Source organism: Chiloscyllium plagiosum, chromosome 22 (assembly GCF_004010195.1).
Source record: "Chiloscyllium plagiosum isolate BGI_BamShark_2017 chromosome 22, ASM401019v2, whole genome shotgun sequence".
In the NCBI taxonomy this organism is placed as follows: Eukaryota; Metazoa; Chordata; class Chondrichthyes; order Orectolobiformes; family Hemiscylliidae; genus Chiloscyllium; species Chiloscyllium plagiosum.
Genome location: NC_057731.1, coordinates 37,528,184 through 37,555,784, shown reverse-complemented (window position 1 = coordinate 37,555,784; position 27,601 = coordinate 37,528,184). Strand labels below are relative to the sequence as shown.

At 40.2% G+C, this 27,601-nt stretch overlaps 1 protein-coding gene across 2 annotated transcripts in view; it reads right to left on the bottom strand.

Annotated features, from left to right (window-relative positions):
- atrnl1b (attractin-like 1b) overlaps positions 1–27,601 on the bottom strand; it is a 944,158-nt gene that overhangs the window by 555,212 nt on the left and 361,345 nt on the right. For both annotated transcript variants that reach the window (XM_043712811.1, XM_043712812.1), the window contains exons 20-21: positions 21,964–22,057; positions 12,556–12,608 (exon numbers count right to left, since the gene is read on the bottom strand). In XM_043712811.1, the coding sequence (XP_043568746.1) occupies positions 12,556–12,608; positions 21,964–22,057 (147 nt within the window). The remainder of the gene's footprint in view (positions 1–12,555; positions 12,609–21,963; positions 22,058–27,601) is intronic.

Here is a 27,601-nt window from a genome sequence, read left to right as displayed (position 1 = left end):
TTTGAAATTAATGACTTTTGGCGCGCAATTTCTTGTTTGTACTTGTGGAGTCGGTTGTGCGCGTCTGTGATCATTACCTGGATCATCCTGAATCCGTTCTGCTTGGCTGTTTCCCTGGCTTGTGGGTTGTTGACTGGCGGTCTGTATCTGACACATTGTGGAAGGATTCGATTCTTTCCTCCGGTGTTTATAGTGGTCTGTCCCTGCTAACAATCCACATACATGAACATCAACTAGCCACGAAACGACACGACCAGCTATCCTTAGTAGCCACACACGCAGACAACAAGCAACATGAATTCGACTGGGACAACACTACTATCATAGGCAAGCCAGACAGAGATTATTTCGTGGCTAACCACTATAAACACCGGAGGAAACATCAAAGAAGCGCTTCGCAGGAGGCTCCCAAGCACTGATGATGTCCCCTAGCCAGGGGACGAAACGTTTGCAACAAAAACTCGGCGAACAGAACCACAACAACGAGCACCCGAACTACAAATCTTCACACAAACTTTGAATGTTTTTTTCTTTCCCACTTCCATACAAAGCTTACTGATCATAACATAATGATGACTGTTGCCACAAGGTTAATTGCTCCCGTAAGCATCCATCAACTTAGTCTGGAGTTGCTTGTGCAAGGACAGAGAGATCTGTGGCAGCACATTAATGAAGTGCCCACTAATGAGAAAGCTCATTGACTTGCTGTTGTCACTTAGTATTTTGTCCAACAGTATGATTGTACACTTCTGAGGGGTCTTGCATTGGCTGGTTGGATGATTAGTCATGAATGACACAGCAAGTTTCAAGTGATGACCTTCTCCTGTTCCTTGTTTTTTTGTATTTCAAAAAGCTTAAATACGGTACAGTACAGAGGCAAACAAAAAGGGAAAAGAACAAAGATGAGGAAAGGAAATAGCATGAAGGATGAGGCAAGAAAATGGGAAAAGGAAGAAACCCCAGGAAGGAAAAAAGGAGAGAAAAGGACATTGTGAAGGAAGACAAAAGATAGTGAAAGAAAAAGGGACAGGAATACATGAATAAAGGAATCAGGAGAAGGGGGTACAAAAGCAGAGAAAAAGAGAAGTCAGGAACTTGAGAATGGTAGGTAGAAGAGCAAAGGGGAGAGAAGCAGAATGCAACAGAAGGGGCACAAAGGGCAATTAAAAATTTGGAAATTAAATTTCAACCTTTAAAATTAATTTGGAATGATAACTGTAAAGTTTTCTTGAGCAGAAATGTATCATTTTTTGAAACATAGAAAGTTCTCCAATAGTCTCTTATTTCAGGAATAAAATACTATAAGTTGGCCTGAATATGATACCTACAGTAGTGAAATCTGGACTCTAATTTCCCAGGTGTAAACATTTGATGGATTTGTTCTTCCCGATGACCTTCTGATTGGCGTTGATTCTGAGTTCAGGGTCAGAGACTTAGGTTAGATGCACAAGGCTTCTGTGGACACTTACAGTGGAAATATTACACAGCATAATTTCTGGATGTAACATGCAATTAAACAGCTTAACTGGACTGTTTGCCAGAAAAAAAACCCATCTAATCACATTTCTTAACCCAACAATTCCCCCCATCTCTCCAATTCAACCATACAATGCACCCCTAATGAGAGTCAGTTACAAACTTGATCCAACTCAATTATACAACCAACCTAAGTACCCCCAATCCAACTTAGTCACTCACTCAATTATCGAAAGACTTGAGACTTTCAAAAGCTTAGGTGAACATGGCAGACGTCAGAAAAGGGGTAACTCAATTGTTTGCTCAACTTCTTCTCGATGTGCCAGACTAACACTGGAGAATCCTATTTCTCCTGCAGCCAGGATCATAAAATCCTGCTAAAAGCTTGCAAGTATGTTGCGGTGCAGAAAACTTTGCTAAAACTTTACTGCTGAGTGGTAGATCTTGTAAAGCTGATAAAAAATGCATCAGGTAAAGGAGGCAGGAGGATCCAGTCGATATACCACAGGTTTATTCACATTATTCTGCACAGCATAATTCCAGACCAATTTCTTCTATAGACCAGCCTTCCCTAGTGAAAACTAGTTCTTATATATTTGCCCTAACCCCTGCCCAACTGATAACAAATGCTTTTAACAACTAGAGCAAGCCCACAAAAATTCATATGTTGGAAATGCTGTGTCATGATCACATCTGTGCCTGTATGTTCTGCTTTGAGTACCCATAGATTATGCCTGCTGCTGGAATTGCAATCAATATCTTTGAAGATTAAGAACCCAATAAAAGTAGTAAAATGCAGCATGACATCACTATAACTTAAGAAATACATTTGTCTGATTGAGAGGCTTATAGAATATAAATGGATGAGCTGAATAGAATGATTCAAGTAGAATGCTAAGCAGTCATAAACAAAAAGGAAGCAGTGCTATCTCAAAAGTATATAGTCGACATGTTTTTCTACTTAAATTCCTACAATTTCCATGTTTAATACTTTTGCTTTGTGAATAGGCAAGCTTTTATCTTTTTTGTCCCCCTCCCCACAGAATATTACACTGAGCACTGGCAGGATAAGTTACCAGGAATCCCAGCATAGCCAAGTCAAACTTGTTCTCACCCAATGTCTACATTGGACAAACAGGCAGAAAACTGGCCACCAGGATACATGAACACCAACTACCAACAAAAAGACATGACCCTCTCTCACTAGTATCCTTACATACAGATGAGGAAGGACACCACTTTGACTGGGACAACACATCCATCCTAGGACAAACCAAACAAAGACACACACGAGAATTCCTAGAAGCATGGCATTCTAACCAGAACTCTATCAACAAACACATCGAGTTATACCCCATCCATCACTCCCTGAGAAAACGAACAGGAAGTGACTTCACCACAGGAAATAACATCACCACAGGAAATGACATCACCAACCCAAAGAAACCCAAATGTATAAATAGAAAGCAGGAATTTTCAGCGGTGCTTCGCCTGAGACCCACTGAAGATGTTATCTAGTAGGGTGACGAAACGTCTGGAAATGAACCTTCACACTCAGCGAGCAAACCTACATCCAAAACCTCAGCCTTAGCTACAAATCTTCTCAAAACTCACTATTTAAATCTGTCTCAACCAGTTCAAATCCAGCCGATGAGCCCCCAAACTGTTACAATACAGGATGAACCCTCCTGCTTAATTTAAACCAAAGCAACACAGAAAAGATTTATCCAGTGCAGTGATCTGTAAAAGTTCGAGAGGCCAAGAAGTACTTAAAGTAAAAATTAATAATTTTATTTCTTCAAGTATAACAAAGAATAATTAACTAACAATAATTTACAAATCCTTCCTCTAACGTATCTTTTACTTTCCCTTCTAGAACACCAGTTTGATAATCGGCTGGGTGGGGGGGTTACTGATTGATGAAGCTACCTTTAATAGAGCTATTTTGCAGGCCATCTCTACATGTTGGCAGTGTGGCAGTTTTCCTCCCAACTGCACAAAATATCGGATTGAGTCATTGGCTTTTAAGATTGTCAATATATTAAACTGATAAGTGTTTGGTACTTTTGGGGGGTATAGTTTAAACTGATTGGCCTAATTCAAATCCGTCTTTGTCTCCAGGCAATCAGCTACCCTAGTTACTCCAGTAGCTGGACCACATTTTACATCGTATCTTATTCAGAACATTTGGTGCTATCAGGTCGTTCTGCTCGCTTTTAACTCTCTTAAAGGTACACTCCACCCACATATTCCTAACAATGAGGTTGATCCCAGAGATGAGGGGGTTGTCATAAATGAGATTTAACAGTTTTGCCTATATGTTCTGGAATTTAGCAGAATGAGGGGAGATCAAATTGAAGTACTCAAGATAAAAGGTGTGGATGCCTCCTCATGGAGCATTCTAGGACAAAGGGTCATAGTCATAGGATACAGGGTAGCAAATTTAAAACAGAGTTGAAGAGAAACTACTTCTCTCAAAGGGTTGCGGATCTGTGGAATTCACTACCTCAAAGTGCAGTGGATGCTGAGACAGTGAGTAAATTTAAAGAGGAGTTAGACAGATTTTTGATTGATAATACAATGAAGAAATATGGAGAGAAGACAGGAAAATAGGGCTGAGGAGCATATCAGCCACAGTCGAATGATGGAACAGACTCGATGGGCCAAATGGCCTAATTCTGCTCCCTATATCTTATGAACTCTTACTTGCTGTCTGAAGTGGCCTAGGAAGCCACTCAGTTCAAGGGTGATTGGGGATGAACAGTAAATGCCAGTGGTAGACAAGCAGGAGTCTGGACGAACACAGCAAGCCAGGCAGCACAAGGAGGTGGAGAAGTCAACATTTCGGATGTAGCCCTTCTTGGCTCCTGAAGGAGGGTTACACCCGAAACGTTGACTCCTCCACCTCCAGCCTCATGCTCGTCTACCTTGGATTCCAGCATCTGCAGGGTTTTCTTTGTCTCTAACCAGAGATGCCCAGAGACTATAAAATAATAAAGAAAACAAAATTCGTCCAGTCCTGGTGCTTTATTAAGTACAGACAACCTAACCAAAACCATATCTCATCAATTTTAAATACTTTAAATGTCTGACTATCCTGCTCTTTCACCATGACCTGGGAAGCATCTTCTCCCTTGATAAAGAGAGATGCAAAGTAAATATTTCAGCCACTGCAGCTCCCATCATACATGAATCGCCTTTATGATGACAAATCAATCTCATTCCTCCTTTTCGATACTTTAAACCATGCTGTACAGGTTAGGACATGGTTAGGGCGGATAGGACTTGAACCCCAGAAATTCTGACCCAGGGATAGGGATACTGCCACTGCACTACAAAAAACCTTCTATTCCTTTTTTCATACTTGCACAATTTGTCTCACCAGAAAATCGACAAAAATGTTGCTTTTGGGAAGTTTCAAAAGGGGTTTCTCTCTGTGAGCACCAGCGTGTTTTCTCACACTACCTTTCCAAACTTACATACCATACTCCTGTAGTGTCCCATTCATACTATTATCCCACTTGCTATAGGCAGAAGTACTGACCACTACTGGGAATTCCTGCGATTCCTGGTGTCGGCATCATCTTTGAAAGGCCAACGATGAATCTAGTCAGGCACTTGATGTCTACTTCTCCCTGTATAGTTCATTTTACTTGCCATAGATATGTTGGACAGAAGGTAATTGGCACTGCCCTTTTCTGACAAGGACCTAGAAGTTCTTCTGGACGGCAGCTGCATATCGTTATTGCTCTTGGAGCAATCTCAGAGATGTTGGTGGCTGATGGAGGGCCACAGGAGTAAATGGCGAGCTGGAGATGCCAGGCTCTTGCTCTGAATTTCATTTCTAAGATTCTTGCTGTCTAGTTTCAATGGGACAGTTGAGAGAATGGGAAACTGCAATCAATAAAATGCGATGCCATAATAATGAGGCCTCTCAATGCTCATGAGTGAGAATATTATCTCAAATAAAAGCAAATATTGCAATCAAAATGTTAACTATTTCACTCTCCACTGGTGCCACCAGTCCTCCTGGATTACTCCAGCACTGTTTTTATCTCAAGCATCCACAGTATTGTGTTTTTATTTGAGAATCTTGTTTTGCCATTCAACACTTGGTTGGAAAATGAGATGTTTCATTCTTATCAGCTGGTAGTCAATATCAATCTTACACGATTCTCACAACTTTCTCACCAAAATCCATTTCGCTCTGCAGTCAGGTGGATTCTGCCTCGGATTCTCTCTTGCATATTCGTGACTTTTTTTTAAACACATTCTCTACTCTTTACAGTATAATTATCTCAGTCATTATTCAGATAATGAAAGTACCCCATTATAACTACTCTACAATTCTTGTAGATCTCTATTTTCTAGCAAATGTGTTCCTTGACCTTTTCTCACTAGTAGTGTTTTATAGACCACACTGAGCAAAATAACTGCATGTAATGTTCTTTAGCTCTAACCAAACAATTTTCACTATGTCCAGAACATCCTACCTCGCCACTACAGCACGTCCTTAATCCATACAGCCACACTCTCTTCTTTCTTTCCTTTCTTGAAAATCTTATATCCAGGAATATTAAATATCCAGTCCTGTGCTTCTTGACTTAGGTCTCTGTTATAGTCACAAATATTTCAATGTGGTAATACCTACAGCATATCACAAAGTGCCCTGTGCCCAAAGAGACAGGTACCAGGCTCACCCATTATACCAGGACTATTTGTTTGCTCTCAAGGTAATCCTTGAAACTACCTGTATGCTCAGATTCAGAATTTCCAGTTTTCAGACTCCAGCTGCCTAGTCTTTAGCAGGCTTGTTCAATCTCTTTACACATCCACACTCCCACCCACTCCCAACCCACTCCTCCCACCCACCAAAAAGACAGGATAATCTCAGGACTCTCCATTTCTTCCTGCAAAAGAAGCCTGAACAGTCCCCATTCACCAAACTCCCCCACTTGGCCAATCCAGTCCTTGCTTTTAACAACTTCTTCTTTAACTTCTTCCACTTTTTTCAGGTCAATGGTGTGTACATGGGTACCAGCATAGGCCCCAGTTATGCCTGTCTCTTTGTGGGGTACATGGAAACTTCCTCGTGCTTCTACTACTCTGGACCCCAGCCACAACTGTGTCCCCAGGACAGTGACAATATCATGGATGCTGCTACTTTTGCTTGTCTGGTTTTGGAAACATTTATTTATTTCATTTCCAATTTCCAGCCCACTCTCACTTGCATCTGGTCCATCTCTGAGTCCTCTCTTCCCTTTCTGAAAACTGTTTCCATTTCTGGGGAAATTATCCAACAATTCTTACCAAAGAACTTGTGCCTTGCCTAATGCTCATCCTAATGCTGAGAGTTCGTAAGCATCTGTGTCAGGAGGTCTGAGATTATTTAAACAGCTATCTCTGTCATTTTGTATGCATCTCCACATCCAGCAGACCAAACATCCTTCAACAATTTCCTCACCTCACTACACGACCTTAGTCCTGGACTTGCATCTTCCTCCACCTTCACTGCCTCTTGCTCAAATTTCTTTTCTGGTAAAAGGAGACTTTAGCTATCTTCTGACCACAATACTAACAAAGCAGTTTTGCTTCTCTATGTTAGCTGATACACTGAACAGTTCTCTTTTCTTATGTTGCATTAAGCTAGTTACTGGATTAGTAATGTAGAAATCCAAACTAATGGTCCTAAAACAAGGGATCAAATTCCAGCATGATCGTTAATGGAATATAAATTCATTAATAAATCTGAAATAAAAAGGTAATTTCATGTTCACTGTCACTATCAGATTGTCATAAAAAAAACCATCAAGTTTCTTAAGGTCCTTTAAAGCAAATACATTTATCATCCTTATCTGCTCAAAACTATATGTAACTCTGGACTTGCACTCTTTATTGTCCTCCGAAATGACTTAAGACATTGCGCTGCAATCTGTTGCAGAAAGTTTGAAAAAGAATAAAACCACAATTGACTGTGGCGAAGGTTCATAACTGGTTGTGAACTTGGGTATTAAACTGGAAAAATGTATAGCTTTAAATTGAATTTGTTTTCCATACTGTGTGTTAATAGAAAATAGAACATAGAAAAGTACAGCACAGAACAGGCCCTTCAGCCCATGATCTTGTGCTGAGGAATATTCCTAATCTAAAATAAAATAATCTACACACCCTTCAATTCATCTGCATATCCAGCAGTCACTTAAATGTCCCTAATGACTCTGCTTCCACCACCACCGCTGGTAACGCATTCTATGCATTCACAACTGTCTGCATAAAGAACCTACCTCTAACATCTCCTCTATACCTTCCTCCTATATCTTAAAACTATGACCCCTCGTGCCAGTCAATCCTGCCCTGGGGAAAAGTCTCTGGCTATTGACTCTATCCATGCCACTCAAATACCTTGTATACCTCCATCAGGTCACCTCTCTTCCTCCTTCTCTCCAGAGAGAAAGGTCCGAGCTTAGTCAACCTCTCGTCGTAAGACAAGCCCCTCAGTCCAGGCAGCATCCTGGTAAACGTTCTGTGCACCCTCTCCAAAGCCTCCGTTTCTTTCCTATAATACACAATATTCCAAGTGTGGTCTCACCAGAGTTTGGAAGAGCTGCAGCAAAACCTTGCTGTGCTTAAACTCGATCCCAAAACACCATATGCTTTCTTAACAAACCTATTCACTTGGGCATTAGCCCTGAAGAAGGGCTAATGCCCGAAACGTCGATTCTCCTGTTCCCTAGATGCTGCCTAACCTGCTGCGTTTTTCCAGCAACACATTTCCATCTCTATTCACTTGGGTGGCAATTTGAGGGATCTATGCACTTGAACACCAAGATCCCACTGCTCCTCCACACTTCCAAGAATCCTGTCTTTAATCCTATAATCAGCATTCAAGTTCAACCTTCCAAAATGCATCACTTTGCATTTATGCAGGTTGAACTCCATCTGCCATTTCTCAGCCCAGTCTGCATACTGTCTATGTAGCACTGCAGCCTGCAATAGCCCTCAATACTATCAACGGCACCTCTAACCTTTGTGTCGTCAGTAAATTTACTAACCCACCCCTCAACCTCCTCATCCAAGTCATTAATACAGGGCCCTGTTCTTTACAGACAGAAAGATGATATACACACTGCACCTGTTTGAATTCAAAACACATTCTCTGGTTCATTTCACACAGCAGTACCGAGACCAAAGTTAACATGCCTCGCTTAAAATTTAAAGCTTGGTAGTTAACTACCCTCTCCACCCTGAAGGCTGCCTGTCTTCAGTCCTGATGAAGGACTTTTGCCCGAAACGTCGATTTTCCTGTGCCTTGGATGCTGCCTGACCGGCTGTGCTTTTCCAGTTCCACTCTGATCTAGACTCTGTCTTTTGAGCTTCATTCAAAATGTGATTTTAAAAAAAACTGGCTTCTACAAAAACAAAGTTGTAAATTTATTGGCTGACCAAAATTCTGTGTGGGATCAATGACATATAATCCCTAAAGGTGTCAAAAGAAACACCAAACAGGGAGGGAGTGTCTTCAGCTTCCAGCCTAGGGTGACTGGGGATTTCCACTGGGTGCTCCAGTTTCCTCCCACAGTCCAAAGATGTGAATGTTAGATGGATTAGCCATGCTAAATTGTTGCATAGTGTTCATGGATGGTCACAGTTGAAGAAACTATATTCTAGGCACCCGTGTTGCAAAACCAACCTCTCATCCTAATTACTGGGAGTCAAACAGCTAGTGGCAAGACAAAAGAGAAGCTTGACAAGTAAAGGGCATGGCAGAATTCAATCACAGTTGACAGGAATTTTAATTACATAACTCAACTAATCTTGGTTTCCTTGTGCAGGAAATTCAATACTTTTGGTTATCCTATCTGAAACCATAAATTGTGGAACATTTTCCAAGGTTTGGTTTAAACAGCATCTATGACATAATGAACATTATTTGATTTGATTTACTGTAGTCACACGTACCTAAGTACAGTGAACAACTTTGTTTTGAAAGCAGTACAGGCAGATCATAGTAAACAAAGATATACAGAGTGAGGCATACAGGTTACAACTGCACAGGAGATGTGCAAAGCAAGATCAACATTATTTGAAGTTAGAGAGTCTATTCAGCAATCTAACAGGAGGGAAGAAGCTGTTCTTCAACCTATTAGTGCAGATGTTCAAGATTCTGTATCTTCTGTAAGAGAGCATTCCTGGAGTGGGAGGAAACTTTAATGATGACAGCAGCCCTTCCGCAGCAACGAAGGGTGTGAATAGCATCCATGGATGTGAAGTTAGCTTCGGTGATGGTCTGGGCTGTGCACACAGCCTTCTGTAGTTTGTTACGGTCCTGGGCAGAGTAGTTGTTGTAAGAGACCATTATGCACCTGGACAGTATGCTATGGTGCATCTGTAAAAGTTGGTGGAGGTCCTGCAGTGTTGGTGTGTCTTCTTAACTGTTGCATCAACATGGAAAGTCCAGGATGGATTTTCAGTTATTATCACTCCTAGGAACTGGACAATCTCGACCCTCTCCACCTCAGCTCTGTTAATGTAGATGGGAGCATGTCCTCCTCCTTTCTTTCTGAAAGGAATGATCAGTTTTTTTCTTTTGCTGACAATGAGAGTGAGGTTATCATTGCACCATGACACCAAACCATCTATCCTCTCCCTGTATTCTGACTAATCATTGTTTGTAATCCATCCTCCCATGATGATGTCAGCAAACTTGTAGATGGCATTCATTTGGAATTTGTCTACAGATCTGGATGTACAGGGAGCATAGAAGAGGGCTGAGAACACATTCTTGGGAAGCTCCAGTGTTGTGTGTTATTGTGGAGGTGTTGTTGTTGTCTATTTTCACTACAGTCTGCGGGTCAGGAAGCTAAGAATCCAGTTGCAGAGGGTAGAGCAGAGACCTAGTCTCGGAGTTCTGAGATTAGTCTGGAGGGGATTGTGGTGTTGAAGGCTGAGTTGTACTCGATGAGTAGGAGTCTGACGTAGGTGTCCTTGTTATCCAGATTATTCCAGAGATGAGTTTAGGGCTAGGGAAATGGCATCACTGTGGACCTATTTCATCAGTAGGCAAATTGCAGGGGATCAAGGCAGGCTGGGAGCCTGGGGGTTGATATGGGCCATAACCAGCTAATTATTAGCTATCAAATGCAGATTTACTTTTACGATGCATGACAAGGATAATAACTGGCTGGGCAAAATGTTTCTAGTTTGAGAGTACGCGACTGAAGTACATCAGCTATGAGATCACCCATCTCGAGGATGTGTTCAGTGTGTTGGTGTTTTGGATGTAGAAATGGTTGCCAGTTATTTTGATAAAAACTTCTGTCGCTAACTTATGCCCACAGTTGTTTGCCAGTTTAAATGCTGTGGTGTGATCCTCCCCTCCCTTCAAGGTAAGGATGCAAGATGGTGACAGGAAAGGTAAATTGATTAGTGCAGTGACACTTTTCACACCAGCTCAGTAAGGAGGTTCTCAATAAAGAGGTCCATGACTGATTTTCTCAACCTGCCACAAATTCAGTCCATTAAGTAATTAAAGACACACAAAGACCTTAACTCACAACCATTGTGATTACATCTTTCCAGCAGCCAGGACAGGTGACTATTTTACATAAAGAAAACGCAGGGCAGCTTATCTGATGATTTTGGGTTGGGGAGGTTCCATTTATCCAATGTGAATGCAACTGGGGGCAATGATGGGGACAGGTGTTTGGTTCTCAAAATCACCGTCATGCCATTATTTCCAACCCCTCCTGACCCCAAATCCTGCAATAGTTCCACCCCATGAAAATACTTATCTGCTCACTAACTCATCTTGACAGTCTGATCTGGTTTTCAACAGCATCACCAACTCCCTGAGGCTACTGGCCTCTGACTGACCTGTAGCCATAGGCAAGTAGGACTTCAGTGTCACAGCTCCTGACTGGACAAGCAGCTTGTTGGACAACACTTAAATACCTAGTTGGTGTTTGATCTATGATCTTTCTCACTGATGAGGACAGGGAGTTAGTTACCCCTGAAGCCATTTGCCCCAAAATTCGCACTAAATCCTGGCCTATGCTTTCCTTGTGTGTTGTGACTTTAAATTTAATAGAGTGCTGATAATTATGAAGGATATCAATCAATTCCTCCAATTCCACTTCTGTAGAAGTCCAAATACCCAAAAAGTCAACATCAATACATAAAACACTTACGATATGACTTCATCAGCTAATAAATGAGTTGATGAGAATGAAAACGTAGAGCTTAAAGAAAATACAACCTGTTTCAGGCCACCTGCAACAATGCCATTCTGGGATGATTCGAATAGTGGGCAAGCCCAATGTGGCAACGAGAGAGGTCCCCCATGTTGATGGCACACATCCCAAATGGCATTGAGAAAAGGAACATGCATCTTGAGGCAGGTGGCAGGGACAGCAGGGGTAGGAAGCCTGGTGGTGAGGGGTGAGATTGAGCCTAGAGCAGGGGAGCTCGAGCCCCTGTAAGGTGTGCGTGCCCAGTATGGCTTGGCACTTATAGACTGTGGTGAACTTTAATAGTATTTCTGTTTTTCTAATTTTTAGTAAGGAGGACTATAATGTTTCACATTTTAACTTTAAGTTTTTCTGCTTTGTACCTAAGATTCTGTACCGAGGTACCTTCTACCTAAGATGGTGCCATAAGTGGAGACTTGTAAAGTTTTCACTGTATTCATGTGAGCACATGTGACAAACCTAAACCTAACTTAACCTCGGATGCTACCTGACCTGCTGTGCTTTTCCAGCACCACTCTAATCTTGACTCTGATCTCCAGCATCTGCAGTCCTTACTTTCGCCTAGTTGATTATAACCTCATAACTAGTGTACTGGAAAGGCCTTGAAGGTAGATAGATGCTTCCAGGAGTTTGATGTTATTGCATTACAACTGAGAATTCAAGAAAACCTGAAGGAAATTCAAATGAGGACAATTTCGTAAAAGAGCAGGAGAAGCATCTCAAACAAAAAGTATTTTCCCTATATTTAGTTCTTAAAAATTAATGGGAACTTAATTTTTCATAAACTCTGTTATCCCAACGACAAAAGCATGAAAAACAAAACAATACTTACAGTAACAGGTTCCTTTGAGTGGGTTACCAAGGTAGCGGTTATCTGACTCACACCTATATATAAAGAAAATCATCTTCAAAAAACTATACTGCAGGAATGTATCAATTATCTTTTTTTAAGTACATGATTAGACAAGCATTTTATACATACAAAATATTGAGTGGGTCTCATTGCATTCCATTTTTAATTATTAGGAGTTCTATACAACAAGTGTAACACCATCTTAATTCTTTCAAACCTTTGAGTTCCTTTGAAACGACTGAAGTATTTTGCATTTTAATGATATTGAAGACAAAGCAGGGAATATAGGATTATTTTACCTTACACGGGATGAGATATTTTTTTTTTACAATGATATTTAACTTCCTTATTTACTTCCTATATTAGTCTTTACTATTTACCTCCTATTTTAGCCTCTGCTTCTGACCTTCCCTTTACTGGAAAGGCCAAAATTTCCCTTTTGTTATGGGAATCAACAATCTTGGACATGATTGTTACATTTCAACATTTTTAGATACAAGGATAACAACTTCTGTCCATATTTAGGAAGCTAAATTTCTTTCCACTAGTAAACATCCATTGATTATCAGGAAGTACTTTGAAATCTCCATGGAGATATTTCTAATGGCAAAATCCTATTGTTTCACAAGCTACATCATGTCAATCTTCTAAAACTAAACAATACACATTGCACTGCAAGTGAAAAACTGTACCATAATTTATTAAAGTAACCTCTTAGTAGTGGGTATGCCAACTTCTGAGCTACTTAAAAAGTTTTCAATACCTAAAAGATTTTGGAAGTAAACTAATACACAATTTGTATAATTTCTCTTCACATTTATTGCATTTGGTGCACATGAAAGGATATTGCCACCCAAGTCAGGAGCCAGATCTGGGGAACCATTCTAGATCCTGCAATACCCCATGAAAGAAGACAGCCACAGCCTACAATTATCCAAGAAGCTGTAGGGTGGTCAATTAGCAATGATTTGAGACAGAGAGATTTTAAGGCATCATAACATCCAATATTGAAATAGCCAGCTTGATATGAGGTGCAAATACCAGGAAAACAGGAGTAGCAGCATTGATCTGGCACCTAGAGCATGGAAGGCCCTCACTTCGCTGATATGGACCTCAAAATCTATTTGGAGATTACAAGGGAAAACAGGGACATTCTTTTTCCTAAATGGCAAAATGAGAAGGCTGCCTATACAAGCTAAAGAGGTATAGATGGACGCAACCAAAACTGTCAACAGCCAGAGTGCACTTCAAAATAACTGGGTGCACAGCAGCAACAGATTCAGTTACCTAACTCATTCTGTAAAAGTAACTGCAACTAAAGATGTTAATGATAGATCTCTGGGTTCTCAGCTTCCAAGAGACATATTGGCTAGAGATACCGATGTTAATGCAGTCCCTGAACATTGGAAAAATGCTCAGAGCCTTATTGTTGAAGACCTGACAGCACATGCAACAGAAACAAATAAGTTGTTGGATTGGCCAGAACGGCCTTGCAGAAGAGTGGGGCACAGAATACAATGGAAAAGACACCCACTGGAGGAGAAATACCCCAGCTTGCTATTATGAATGGCAATTGATCCTTGAAAATGCAGTGAAGTGCACAGTGACAGTGAATAACAGTCACTCTTGTAAAATGAAATTACAAACACAACCATGTTCAGTTTGATGCAATTGCAGGGCCCTCAGAGTTGCATTACTTTGACCAGCAGTGAAAGATATGGATGTCAGAGTTCCCTGAGACAATATGGTGTTATGGGCAAGACCTGGAAGGTCGTGCTGAAGACTGGGAACATACTATTGGGGGTCCTGGGCTTAAGAACTACTTATCTCTCAAATGGGTGCCAAATGATCATGGGGGCAATGAGTGCGTGCCACATAATCCATGAGTCCCAATGCCCCCGACTCAACTAATTTTTCACTTTAGTGGCTGCAATGCCACTCTGCAATATCCTTAACTATACAAATGGAATGTACCTTCTCTGAAATCCGCTCATTGCCCCTGATTTGACCGAGTACCTTATTGATTGCTTCAAAGGAAATCTAACCAGGCAGGGGTCTCTGTATAAACAGACACATAGAGTACTAAAGCAAATATTTTTTGCTAAAACAATTTAAAACTAAACTACTGTACTATAACTATAAAACTGAGTACTAGAAGGGCATGGAAGTTTCATCGTAAGTTCAGTGGAAATTTACAAGCATGGTTCCAGAACTATTGGATTACAGAGAGGCTAGAATTGTTCCCCCTGGAGCCAAGAATAGAACATAAATTGTTTGGTGAACATGAATAAAATTATAAAGGACTCGATAAACAGAAATTGTTACCAGGTTTAGTTGATTGCTGAAAGAAACTGAGAGGACACAAGGAAAAATGTTCAAATAAGACATGGTTAGGATTTGGAATGTATTCCCTCCCTATTATTTTGGTGGATACAGATTCATATTAGTGTTCAAAAGGAAACTGAATAAATATTTGGAAAACAAAATGGAAAGAATGGGTGGGAATGGAATCTAGTCACAGACTAGATAGTTTGAATGGCTTTCTTCTGTGCTGGCATATTCTATTCCAGAAAAGCCAAAATACATTGCAAAAACGCTGCACAAAATGGTATCAAGAGGTTAAAATGGGTAGAAAGCATTAAGAAGCCCAAAAACAAGAGAACCAACACGATCCATGATTTCTCTCCTTGGTTCTGGGCATGGGCAGTAAATGAAGGAGGCCTTTCTTTTTTTTTAATTCGTTCATGGGATTATTCTAGGTCAGCATTTATTCAAGATTCAATCACATTGCTGTGGATCTGGAGTTATATGTAGGCCAGAACAGGTAAGGGCAGCAGTTTCATTCCCTAAAGGACATTAGTGAACCCAATGAGTTTTTCTGGCAATCAACAATGGATTCATGGTCATCATTAGACTCTTCATTCCAGAATTTTTTTTTAAATCGAATTCAAATTTAACACCTGCTATGGCAGAAAATGGGTCTATGCCCTGCCCCACCGAACTTACCTCCTTATATTTTGACTCAATCTATCAAGGGGATGTCCTATCCACAGCATCTCAACTCTGTCAGGCCAACCACTTCAACTACCACTCCCCCAAGGACATGCAAGTCCTGGGCTACCTCCACTGCCAAATCAAAGCCACCCACCATCTGGAGGAAGAAAGCCTCACGACCTGACAACCTCACAGCATCAAAATCGACTTCACCAGTTTCCAAATCTTCCCTCCCCACCTCATCCCAGATCCAACCTTCCAACTCAGCAGCATCCCCTTAACCTGTCCATCTTCCCTCCTACTGACCTATCACCGCATCCATCTATTGCCTTCCCACCCCCACCCCCTATTTATCTCTCAGCCCCCTTTTCCCTCCACGCTCCCAATGAAGGGCTTATGCCTGAAACATGGACTCGCCTGCTCCTCGGATGCTGCCTGACCTGTTGCGCATTTCCAGCGCCACACTTTGTCTCTGGATTAACAATCCAAGTGATAATATCACAAAGCCATCACCTCCCCCAAACAAAACTATGGCTCAGGGCTTTCAGAGTATAGCATTTTTCATTAAAAGCATAATCAACATAATAGAATGCATAATATTCATATCGACATACAATACTTTACAGCATGGGCTAGTTACTTACTGGCATTAAAAGTGCCACTAACTAACTGCCAGTTGTGTCTCATGTGGTGGCCTGTCCAGCAATCTAGAATGCCATCGAAAGATCATTAATACAAATTAAGAGTGCTTTCTCTCATGGATGCCAACAACACCATTGGCCTATTTGGTTCAAATGAAGGGACCATTATACAGCCAAGTCCTGCAACCTAGGCTGCTACAGTATTGACACTGGTGGAGCGGTCTTGAGGTGTCCACACTAATATCACCATTATAAATACAACCACCACAGCCATCTCAGCCTTCAAAAGGGTCAGGAGATCACTAGATAAATGGTCAACCTTCATGATGTTAAGAATGAGGAATTCAAGATTGCATCAGTAGATGCATTCTTCTCATAGGCAGTTCAAAGTGAGCTCCAGAGCATGCAGTCTTTTTGAGTCAAAACACTGAAAAAATGTCTGATTTAGATGCTCCCTGGTATTGATATCACCCTGAAGAAACCTGTACCAGCTCTAATCACCTTCCTTGTGCCTAAAGCTTGGCACACCTCCTCTGTATCTTCAACTTCATTGCTATCCTCTTCCATTTTCGCTTCCTCCAATGGGCTATGTCATTCACTCACTTCAAAGTACAATCCTCTCTGGAGTGCATGTAATGGAGAACACAGTAGATCACTGTAACGTAGGAGACCCTTGCAGGAGAGCACTTAAAAACAATATTAACCAGTTCCAACACAGGCCTGCCTTTTCAGAAACTTGATGGCCTATTTGATGACTGTCCATGTAAACAGATAGCGTCACTTGTAGGTCCACTGTGGCTCTGCTCTGGGGATTTGGAAAGGAATGTGTAGTCATTTCTTCAAGTAATTTCCCTTGTCCCTTAGTTTGGCTTCACATCCCCTCTTAAAACTTTTAAATGTGTAGTCCCTAATCTTTGTTCCATGAGATAATGGGAATAGCTTTTCTTTGTTAACATTTTGCAAATTTTGTACACATCGATCAGCCCTCGCCTTAACTTCATTTGTTCCATTGTGAAAACTTCTCCAAACTAACAATTGACCAAATTCTCTCATCCATAAAACTATTCTAGTAAACCACCCCTGCATCCTCTCAAGGGCAGCATATATGTGGGAACACCAAGTTCTCCTGCAAGGCACTCACCATCCTGACTTGAAACTATACCGCTGTTCCTTCACTGTTGCTGTGTCAAAATCCTGGAATTGCCTCCCTTAGACTAGGTACACATACAGCACATGGATTGCAGCACTTCAAATTAAAGCAGCTTACTACCATCTTCTCAATGGCAACCAGAGACAGCCAATTAATACTGGCCAGGCAGTGACATGACTAAATAAAGCTTTCCATCAGTGTAAAATTGTGGGGAGCAGAACTGGATAAGCATAACTTTCCTGTTGTTCTACTCAATAGCTCTGTTAAATTAAGCCCAAAATGAACATGCTTTGCTAACTATTCTCTCACTATATCCTGCCACTTTCAAAGATCTATGCACATCAACTTTTTCATGGACAATTAGGAATGAGCAATAAATGCTGATCTATAAGCCAGTTGACCAAAATGTTGCCACGAGCCAAATGCAGCTAATTGCATTTCTGTTTCATCAACAAAAATGTATAATAGACATCTGTTATACATCTAATAGATATCTGTGATATCCATACTTCAACATATGCTGCTGCCCTGATCATATATTTGCTACCACAATGGCAAGACAAAGTGCAAAGTGTTTCTGGTCATAGCGCATGCTTTATCTGTTGTTATTGCTTATTGGTTATCTGAAAAAGTGGTGTGTAATACTGATGAAAGAACCAGACCTCAACACCACAGCAATACCAGTAACATCAACATATAAATAGAATAGCTGCTAATCACATCTGGCATATCCTTAAAAAGAAAACATACTTTTGGTATAGGTGAAGGAGTGCTAGTAAAAACTGTTATTGGAAAGCTCATGGACTTTGATAGACTGTCTTTTAGAGTCAAGGAAATGTCCTTGGGTTTTTACATAAAATTCAATTATTTTATTTCCTTTATACATTTTTGAAAAGGGCAGATTCTAAAGTTGAATCAGCTAGTGCAAACAGTAAGCGCTGCAGCAGTCCTTTCTGTGCCCCTTTTCCACTACAATTATATGCCAATACAGTTACAATTTCAGAAGGATCTCTACTGGCCTAACTGGAAGAGTCCTATTTCATTTGTGAAGTAGTCCACCATTTTCCAATTCTACTCTGTGAAGTAGCTCTGAATATGTTTCTAGAATAAAGTTGGAAACTGACCATTGTTTCAAATCAAGAATTTCAGTAAATGCTCACTTTTTTATTGCAAGTCATTACAGCCTGAATCAACTGGTTATTTCAAGAAAATTAAGTTTAATTCAAACTAAAAAATATCCTAAAGGAAATGATCCTATATGACTGCATTATATGTAGAAGGATAAATTCTATGAATGACATTAGAATATTGAACATCATTGGAACAGGCCCTTCAGCCCACCATGTCTGTGCCTATGATGCCATTCTAAACTAATCCCACCTGCCTGCACGTGGTCCAATCCCTCTATCCCATGCCTGTTCATTGGCCTAAATGTCTCTTCGATGTTGCTATTGTATCTACTTCCACCACCTTGCTGACAGCACATTCCAGGCACCATTCACCCTCTTCATAAAAAACTTAGCTCACATGTAACTTTTAAGCTTTTCCTCTCTCACCTTAAACTTATGCCCCCTAGTTTTGACAATTTCACCCTAAGAAAAAAATACTCCGACTATCAAACCTATCCATGCCTCAATTTTATATACTTGTGTCAGGTATTCCTCAACTTCAGACACTCTAGTGAAAGCGATCCAAATTTGTTCAACTTCTCCTGATAGTTAATACACTCCAATCCAGGCAATACCTTGGTAAATTTCTTTTGCACCCTCTCCAAAGCTTCCACATTTTTCCAATAGTGTGGTAACTAGACTAGACCAAAGTCAAGGACATTGCTGGATATAAATTCTTACTGACAAAAAGGTATAAACACAAAAATGCAAAGCTGGAGGACAATGTTCCAGGGTCTAACCCAAATAAATGGCTTTAAAAAAGGTTTTATAAAATTACCATCTGGATGGTAAAGGGCAGCAGACATATAGGAATATCAGCATCTGCAGGTTCTCCTCCAAGCCAGTCACTATCTTGACATGGAAACATTGGTATTCCTCCAGTGTAATTGGGTGAAAGTCCTGGAACTCTCTAATTGCATTGAGAGTATGCCTATACCAATGGACTATAGTGGTTTTCAAGGTGGCAACTAAATACCACCTTCTCGAACACATCTAGCGATGGGTACTCAGTTAATGAATTATTTTTAAATTATGGCATAACCTGGAGCCTGTTAAAATCACGATATGGGCAAGTGTGTCGATTTTTAAATCAAATTAAGATCAGAAGCAAAATGATCATCGGAAAACTTATAACTGGTGACTTAAGTGCAACTATCTTGATATTGAATTCATCTGGTAGATGTCGTACTGTGCAATAAGCATTAAAGGCTGCAGTTTCTTTGAATATTATTTATGCTTCACTGTTGTGGATTATAAACATTAGACATTCAGCACTTTTATGGTCAATAACAGTAAAAACAACTACAAGTCATCATCACCGAAATGATTACTTAATTAGGCATCAAAACCTGATTCAACCCAGAATTTTCTTCAATTATTTATTCACCGTTTGAAAGACGATCAAGTCAGGACTTGTTATAACGAAACAGTGGATGAAATGCATCTCTTTTCACTGAAAGGTCTACTCAGCAATTAGGTTTTCCAAATTTGTTCACATGCTTCCACACAATGATTTGCGTGAATAAATATGGCTTTACCAGTTACTCATTCATGGGATTTTAGATTAAAAAGAATGATAATTGTTTACAAAGTTAAAACTCATACACCAGGTCACAGTCCCAACAGGTTTATTTGGAAGCACGAGCTTTCAGAGCGCTGCTTCTTCATCAGGTGGTGTAGCACCCAAGTACCACACCAGCACCTCCAGATAATTGTTTACAATGTCTATGGTTGTAGTTCAAGTGACTAGTTCAAAGTTATTTATTGCCCTTTAGAACATGGTGGAATGTTGCCTTCTCAAATGTTTGTAGTCTATTTGGTGTGCGTTTAACTATAGTGCTGTTATGAAGGTAGTTCCAGGATTTTGATGCAACACCTGTGAAAGAGCAATGATGTTGTTCAAAGTCAAGAGGGTGTGCGGCTTGGAGGGAAACTTGCACTTAGTGATTTCATCTGCTGACCTTGTTCTTCTAGGTCAAAGCTCCCCAAAATGGGGGTGCTTAGAATCCCAAGTGGGGTCATGAACTGAAATATTGGGGTCCCGAGTTCCAAGGCAGCAGTAAAAGTAGGGAGTCTGTCTTCCTTCCTCAGTCTCTCAGGTCTTCTCTCACTCACCCCCACTTCTCAAGGATATTTCCTGACACCCACCTTCCTCCCTTCAAACTCTCAATGTTTATCAAGGAGACGGGTCAATTTTCAGGTGTCAAAATGGAATTAGTGGGAAAAACATTGGGAAGTAATATTTTAGGTTGGGTTTGGAAAGTGATGTTGGCGGAGCATTGGCGAGTTACCACATTGCATCTTGGAGATAATATCTACTGTTGCCACTGTGTCAATGAAGATGTTTAGGTCTACATCACTACTGAGGACCTTCTGTAGCAATATCCAGGGATGAGATGATCAACTTCGAAAAACTACAAACATTTCCCTTTATGCTAGGTACATCAGTGGAGAATTTTCCCCTTTGTTATCATTGGCTTCAGTTTTGTTAAGGATCTTTGATGTTATACTTGGTCAAATGTGGTCTTCATGACTTTGTTACCTGCAGGATTCTCATTTTGATTAAATTCTGATTTTTGTTTAATTTAAGATTGAGAATCTGAAATTCAAGAATCCAAATATTTGCTATTCAAAATTGAAGTAGAAATCATTTTTAAAAATTGAATTCAAAAGTTCATGTTGCATGCAGAAGGGGATAATTTATGCTATGGGCAACAATTTATTCTTATTCAATAAAATCTACACATGATTAGGTAACTAAAACATAATGGCACATTGGGTTTTGGAATAATTTAAAAACATTACACATTTTTACTGTGACACTGTTTACACAGTCACCAATTTTGTTAATGCAGCAACCTATTATCCTTTCTCATATAACTGAATTATTTTTATTTAATTCAGCATGTCATATGTGTAACATTTGACTTACTACAGCCAGAAGGAAGGAATAATTTGTCAATAGTATTCAATGTGCCTTCATTTTCTCGTGCTATTGAATTAGTTCTAGACAAGACAAAGTCTACTATTGGTTAAGTTATATAACAATCTATAAGCAATGCAGTGTAAATTGAGAATACGTTTGTTACTGGCAGCACATGCAAAATTAGAAATTTATAAACTGAGTAAGCTTTGTGATTTACAGGGGTAATCTATACAAAGATAAGCTAAGACAATGGTCTAAATGTATCGACTTAAAATGTATTGGTAAGAGCATAGAGATCAATACCCATCATAGATTTAACACAAATATATTTCCTTCTGTTACTGTATCTGTTTGTATTTGTTTCTCATATGATCCAATGTTTACGTTTTGCTAGAATTCCCATGAGTTCTGAAATCTAAATCTGATGGAACCAATGTAATGGATATTTCCATCCAGTAACTAAAAGTGGTTAAAATGACATCAATCAGGTAGAATTGAAATACTCACAATTGACACTGATCTCCTTTGATTCCTTTTGTTGTACAGAAGCACTGTCCAGTTTGGGCATGGCAAGCATTTGCATGTCCATTGCATTTACAAGCTGTAACATACAAGAAGCCAAAACAAAATAAATAGACACCTGGGAATCACAGACGCTAATAATTATTAATGTATTCAAATACTGTAAGCTTCATAGTTGAAATTTGGATGAATTAACTTGAGACAAGATTAGATTCCAACAAAGTACAACTAATAACCCCCAGGAATACAGTTGATGTTTATCCAAAACAAATATGCTATATTTACTTAATGATATAAGGATTAGACCTGAATGCAGAAAGGTTAATCTTTGGATTACACCAACAATCTCGCACATAATGCTGTGGTAGTGACAGACAAGAGGTCAATAACTGGATAATAAACACTTGGCTTCTTTTGTACAGCTGTAACAGTTTGTCTCATTGCAGATTTATCATAGTGCTTGCTCAGTCTTCCAATTCTACAAAGCCTGAGTGTGATTTTGAACATTGTTGGGAGTTTGTTGAGTAATGGAGTTCATAATCTTTTGCTAAAACTCTTTGCAAATTCTAAATTTTATCTAAGTTTCAGCAGGGTTATCCAAGCTCTCTCTAAATGAGACTACCTGAAGTTAATTAAAGAAACCAAATGAAATCATTTTCTTCTGTAGCTGGGTTAAGCTAACTCTAATTCAGAAGCACACATATTAGGGGCATCTCAATCCAATTTAGCACCAAGCAACACAAAATACATGGAACCTTCCAAAGGTTCCTAATTCACAAGGGTCAATCAATCAGAGAAACATCAACTTTGTAAACAAAATGGGAGGAAATATTAAGGAACTGCACCTCCAATCACTTGCTGTTCTTTCCCTACTTATTTCTGATAGGCTTACTAGGGAAGCGAACAAAAGCATGGGCATGATGGGAATGGAACAGGAGGCCCGCAGGCTGCTGTTTTTCTCAGCATAGGAAAGATTACCAAGGTGGTCACATGTCTGTGGACCAGAGATGGACTTGGGGATTTAAGGAAAGCAGACCACATTTTGGCTGCAGCATACGATCACAAGAGGCCTGAGGGGAGGGATAGTAGAACAGCCTGAAGCAAGCCATAACAAGACAGATAGTATTGTCCATTTCTGACAGACAGAAATTTTGTCTCAGAGGGTCATGGGTCTTTGGAATTCTTCTTTTCAAAAACAAATTTAAAAAACTGAATATTTTAAGATAGAGTCAGATAAATTCTTTGCATGCATGGGGGTGAAATGTTAACAGAGGTTGGCAGACATGTGGAGTAATCAGAACAACCTTGATCTTGCTAAAAGGTGCAGTCCTAATTTGTATGTTTGTAGATTTCTGAGAGGTTGACAGACTCTTGGACATAGAGGGGTGCCTTCATTGACACTGCTGCTTACAATCAAGGGGGCAAGTGGCATGTTATTCACAATTCAGATAACTTTGTGTCTGAATACCTCAACTGCCTCTGTTGTACAACTGGCGATATTCAGAAAACCCATCTTTTAGTCTCAACCATTCCAAACCTCAAAACATCCAAGCTATTGAAAACAATAGCTTAATGACTAAACTTAAAAGCTTGACTCACCTACCACAGGGAATTGAGAATTTGCTGTGTGCTCTGTTTAACAGAGACATAGCTCACGCCTGCTTCACCTTACAACATGAGGGCTTCTCAATCCACCTGATGTACTGCACAGTGTCCTCAGACAAGGCACTAGGTGGAAGGCTCTGCCTCCAGATCAAAACCTCTTTGTGCTCAGACGTGACAACCTTGGTGAGTTACTACTCCGCACATCCAGAATATCTAATAGTGAAGCCCCATTCCTACTACCTGATGAGGGAGTTTACTTCTGCCATCCTGACAGCAGTTTACATCCCAACCCATGTGGAAGTGAAGAGAATGCTTGATGAAATACACCCTGCTACAAATAGCCTTGAGGCATAATACCCTGAAGCCTTGTTCATCATAGCTGGGGATTTTAACCAAGCCAACATTGAGTGTGCTACCAAAATACCACTAACATGTTTCCTGTCCTACCAGAGGCCCAACAACCCTGAATGATTGCACTGTTCCATCACCTGCCCGCATTTTGGTAAATCAGACCATAAGGCTGTGCTTCTTCTCCCAGCTTGCAGACAAACATTGAAGTCTGAGGATCCGGTACAGAAAGTTGTACAATACTAGTCTGAGGTAAGGAACAAGCTGCTATGTGACTTGGATTCGGTGGACAGGTCCACATTCAGGAACTCAGGGGCCAACCTAAATGAGTATGCTGCAACTGTCACAAACATCATCAATAAATGCTAGCGTACTGTGCGCCAAAGAAGTTAATTCGAGTGCGACTCAACCAGAAACCATGGATGAACCAGAAGATCCACTTCCTACTAAAGTCCAGGACTGAGACATTCAAATCAGCTGACCCTGGCCGATATGTGAAATCAAGGCACGATCTTTGCAAAGCCATCAGGGATGCCAAGAGACAATACAAAATTAAGTAGAGTCCCAAGCTAAGACACAAATACTAACTGTGGCAAGGCTTACATGATATAATAAGCTAAAAAGAGAAGTCAAGTATAATCACCAACAACAATACATGCTTTCCAATGAGCTCATTGCATTCTATGCTTATTTTGAACAGAAGGTCAGTGAAGCAATGTCACCTGCCTCAACAGCTTTGGGTACACCTATATCCATAGGCACCTCTGCAGACATCATACTAGCCTTCTTGAGGGTGAACCCACTGCAAACAGCTGGCCCAGCTGGAGCCCCCAGTCATGCAGTCAGATCCTGCGCAGCCCAGCTGACAGGAGTATTTGCACACATCTTTAGCCTCTCCTTACTAATGATGTGAGGTTCCCACCTGCTTCAAGAAAATCACTATCATGACAGTAGCAAAGAAAAATCAGACAATGTGCCTTTGTGACTACCGCCCAATGGCTCTGACATGCATTATAATGAAGTGCTTTGAGAGGTTAGGAATGACACACATCAACTCCAGCTCCCAAATTGTATTGACCTGCTACCATCACAATGGATCTATGGCAGATGCCATCTCCCTAGACCTACACTCATCCCTGGAACACTTGGATAACAGGACATCTACGTCAGACTCTTATTTATTGAATTTAACTCCAGCTTCAACATCATAATTCCAACCAAACCCATCTCCAAAATCTGGGATCTTGGACTCTGATCTCCCACTCTGCAGCAGGATCCTCAAGCTCCTGACCCACAGACCGCAAGAAAGGATAGGCGACAAAACCACTTCCATAATAATACTCAGCACCATACTCCATAATACTCCATAATAATACTCAGCTGTGTACTCAGCCCTTTACAATACTCCTTATACACCTTTAATGATGTGGCCCAGTACAGCTCTAACTCCATTTACAAATTTGCTGATGACACCAATATAGTGAGTCGGATCTCAAACAACAAGACAGCGTACAGGAAAGCGATAGACAACTTAGAGGCATGGTGTAAAGACAACAATCTTTCCCTCAATAATCAGGAAAATGAAGGAGCTAGTTATCGACTTCAGGAAGCAGAGTGGAGGACATGCCCCTGACTACATCAATGGTGCTAAGGTGGAGGTAGTTGAGAGCTTCAAATTCCTCGGAGTAAATATCACCAACCTGATCCAACCACATCGACATTACAATAAGAAAACACACCAACACCTCTACGTCCTCAGAAGGCTAAGGAAATTTATCATGTCCACAATGATTCTTACCAATTTTTATAGATCCACAGATACTGCCAGACCTGCTGAGCTTTTCCAACAATTGCTGTTTTTGTTTCTGATTTACAACAGTTCTTTTGGTTTTTATGGAGGCGATTGGTGCTTTTTTTTAAAACTGAAGCCAACTATACCTTATACCAGGTTTGCATTGAGTAGTTAAATGAGTGGTAACAAAAACAGAAATTGCTGGAAAAGCTCAGCAGGTCTGGCAGCAACTGTGGAGATAAAGCATAGTTGACATTTCAGATCTAGTGACCCTTCCCCACTAGCACCAAACATTAACTCCAATTTCTTTCCACAGATACTGCCAGACCTGCTGAGTTTTTCCAGCAATTGCTGTTTTTGTTTCTGATTTACAACAGTTCTTTTGGTTTTTATGGAGGCGATTGGTGCTTTTTTTAAAAAAACTGAAGCCAACTATACCTTATACCAGGTTTGCATTGAGTAGTTAAATGAGTGTGACACTGGGAAACTATGCAGCAGGCCTATCCTGTACAAAAAATAAAGGACATGTTGCAGAGCTATGTTTTCAATGTCAATAATATCCCTGGAACTTAAGATGGAATAAATGTTGCTGTCAGATGTTAGCTAGTGATCAAATCCTGCTTGATAAAGAATAGTTGAATTCTACTGGAGAGATGAAAAGGATTGCATGTAGTGTCACATATATGCTAAGAGGGTTAGCTGAGAAATATATCTTGTTTATATCAATTCATTAAGGTCTAATTTATGGCCTCTTTTGAATAAAATTTGTCTTTATTTCATATTGAATTTTCATTGATTTTGGTTTCCATAGGGATCCTAACAATTACTATAGCTAAATCAGTTTGCATTATGTTGATTAGTAAACAGCTTGTAACTTAAGTAGTGCTGACCTCTGACCAGGAGATCTGGGTTTGCATCTTATCTGCTCCAGAGATGTGCAAATAACGTCTCTGAACAGGTTGATTAGAAAACATCTATAAACAATACAAAGAGGATTTTTGTGGTGCAGTAGTAGTGTCCCTACTACTGTGCCAGAAGGTCTGAGTTCAAGTCCCACCTGCTCCGGAAGTGTGTATTTACATCTCTGAATGTGTTGATTAGAACCAGGATTTTAAGTTGCTTTGACATGCAACATGAACACCTACTATTTTACATACATAAGATAGTCGTTTGTGTCAACTAATTACCACCACTATTTTAAATGTCCATATCATGCACTTGATATACTTATCCAAAACCATTTGCATCTTTAAGTTTTTAATGTCAGCTGTTGCTCAGTTAATATCACTCTCCTAAGGTATAAGCCTCTAGGTTTAAAAAAAAAAATCAACATTGCAAAAATGGATTACTCTGGTAATTTTCATTGTATGAGCTTGCTGTGTACAGAATGGCTGCCATATTCCAACAGTCAATACACTTCAAATGCACTTCATTGGTAGTAAAGTGTACTGACATGATTGGTGGTAATGAAAAGCATTACATAACATTGGTCTGTCTTTGCATGCAGAGCCTTGTAAATTACTGTATCCATCAGAGATTCAGATTCATACAGCGCAAGAAAGGCCTTTTGGCCCATCGAGTCTGCACCAACATAACTACCATTGAAGATGCACCAATCTCAATTTCCTGCATTTGTACCATGTCCTAGAATGTTATGATATTTGAAGTACTTATCCAAGTATTTTTTAAAGGTTGTACGGATTCCAGCCTCCTCTACCTTCCCAGGCAGTGCATTCCAGATTCTGGATCAGTGGTGCTGGAAGAGCACAGCAATTCAGGCAGCATCCGACAAGCAGCAAAATCGACGTTTCGGGCAAAAGCCCTTCATCAGGAATAAAGGCAGAGAGCCTGAAGCGTGGAGAGATAAGCTAGAGGAGG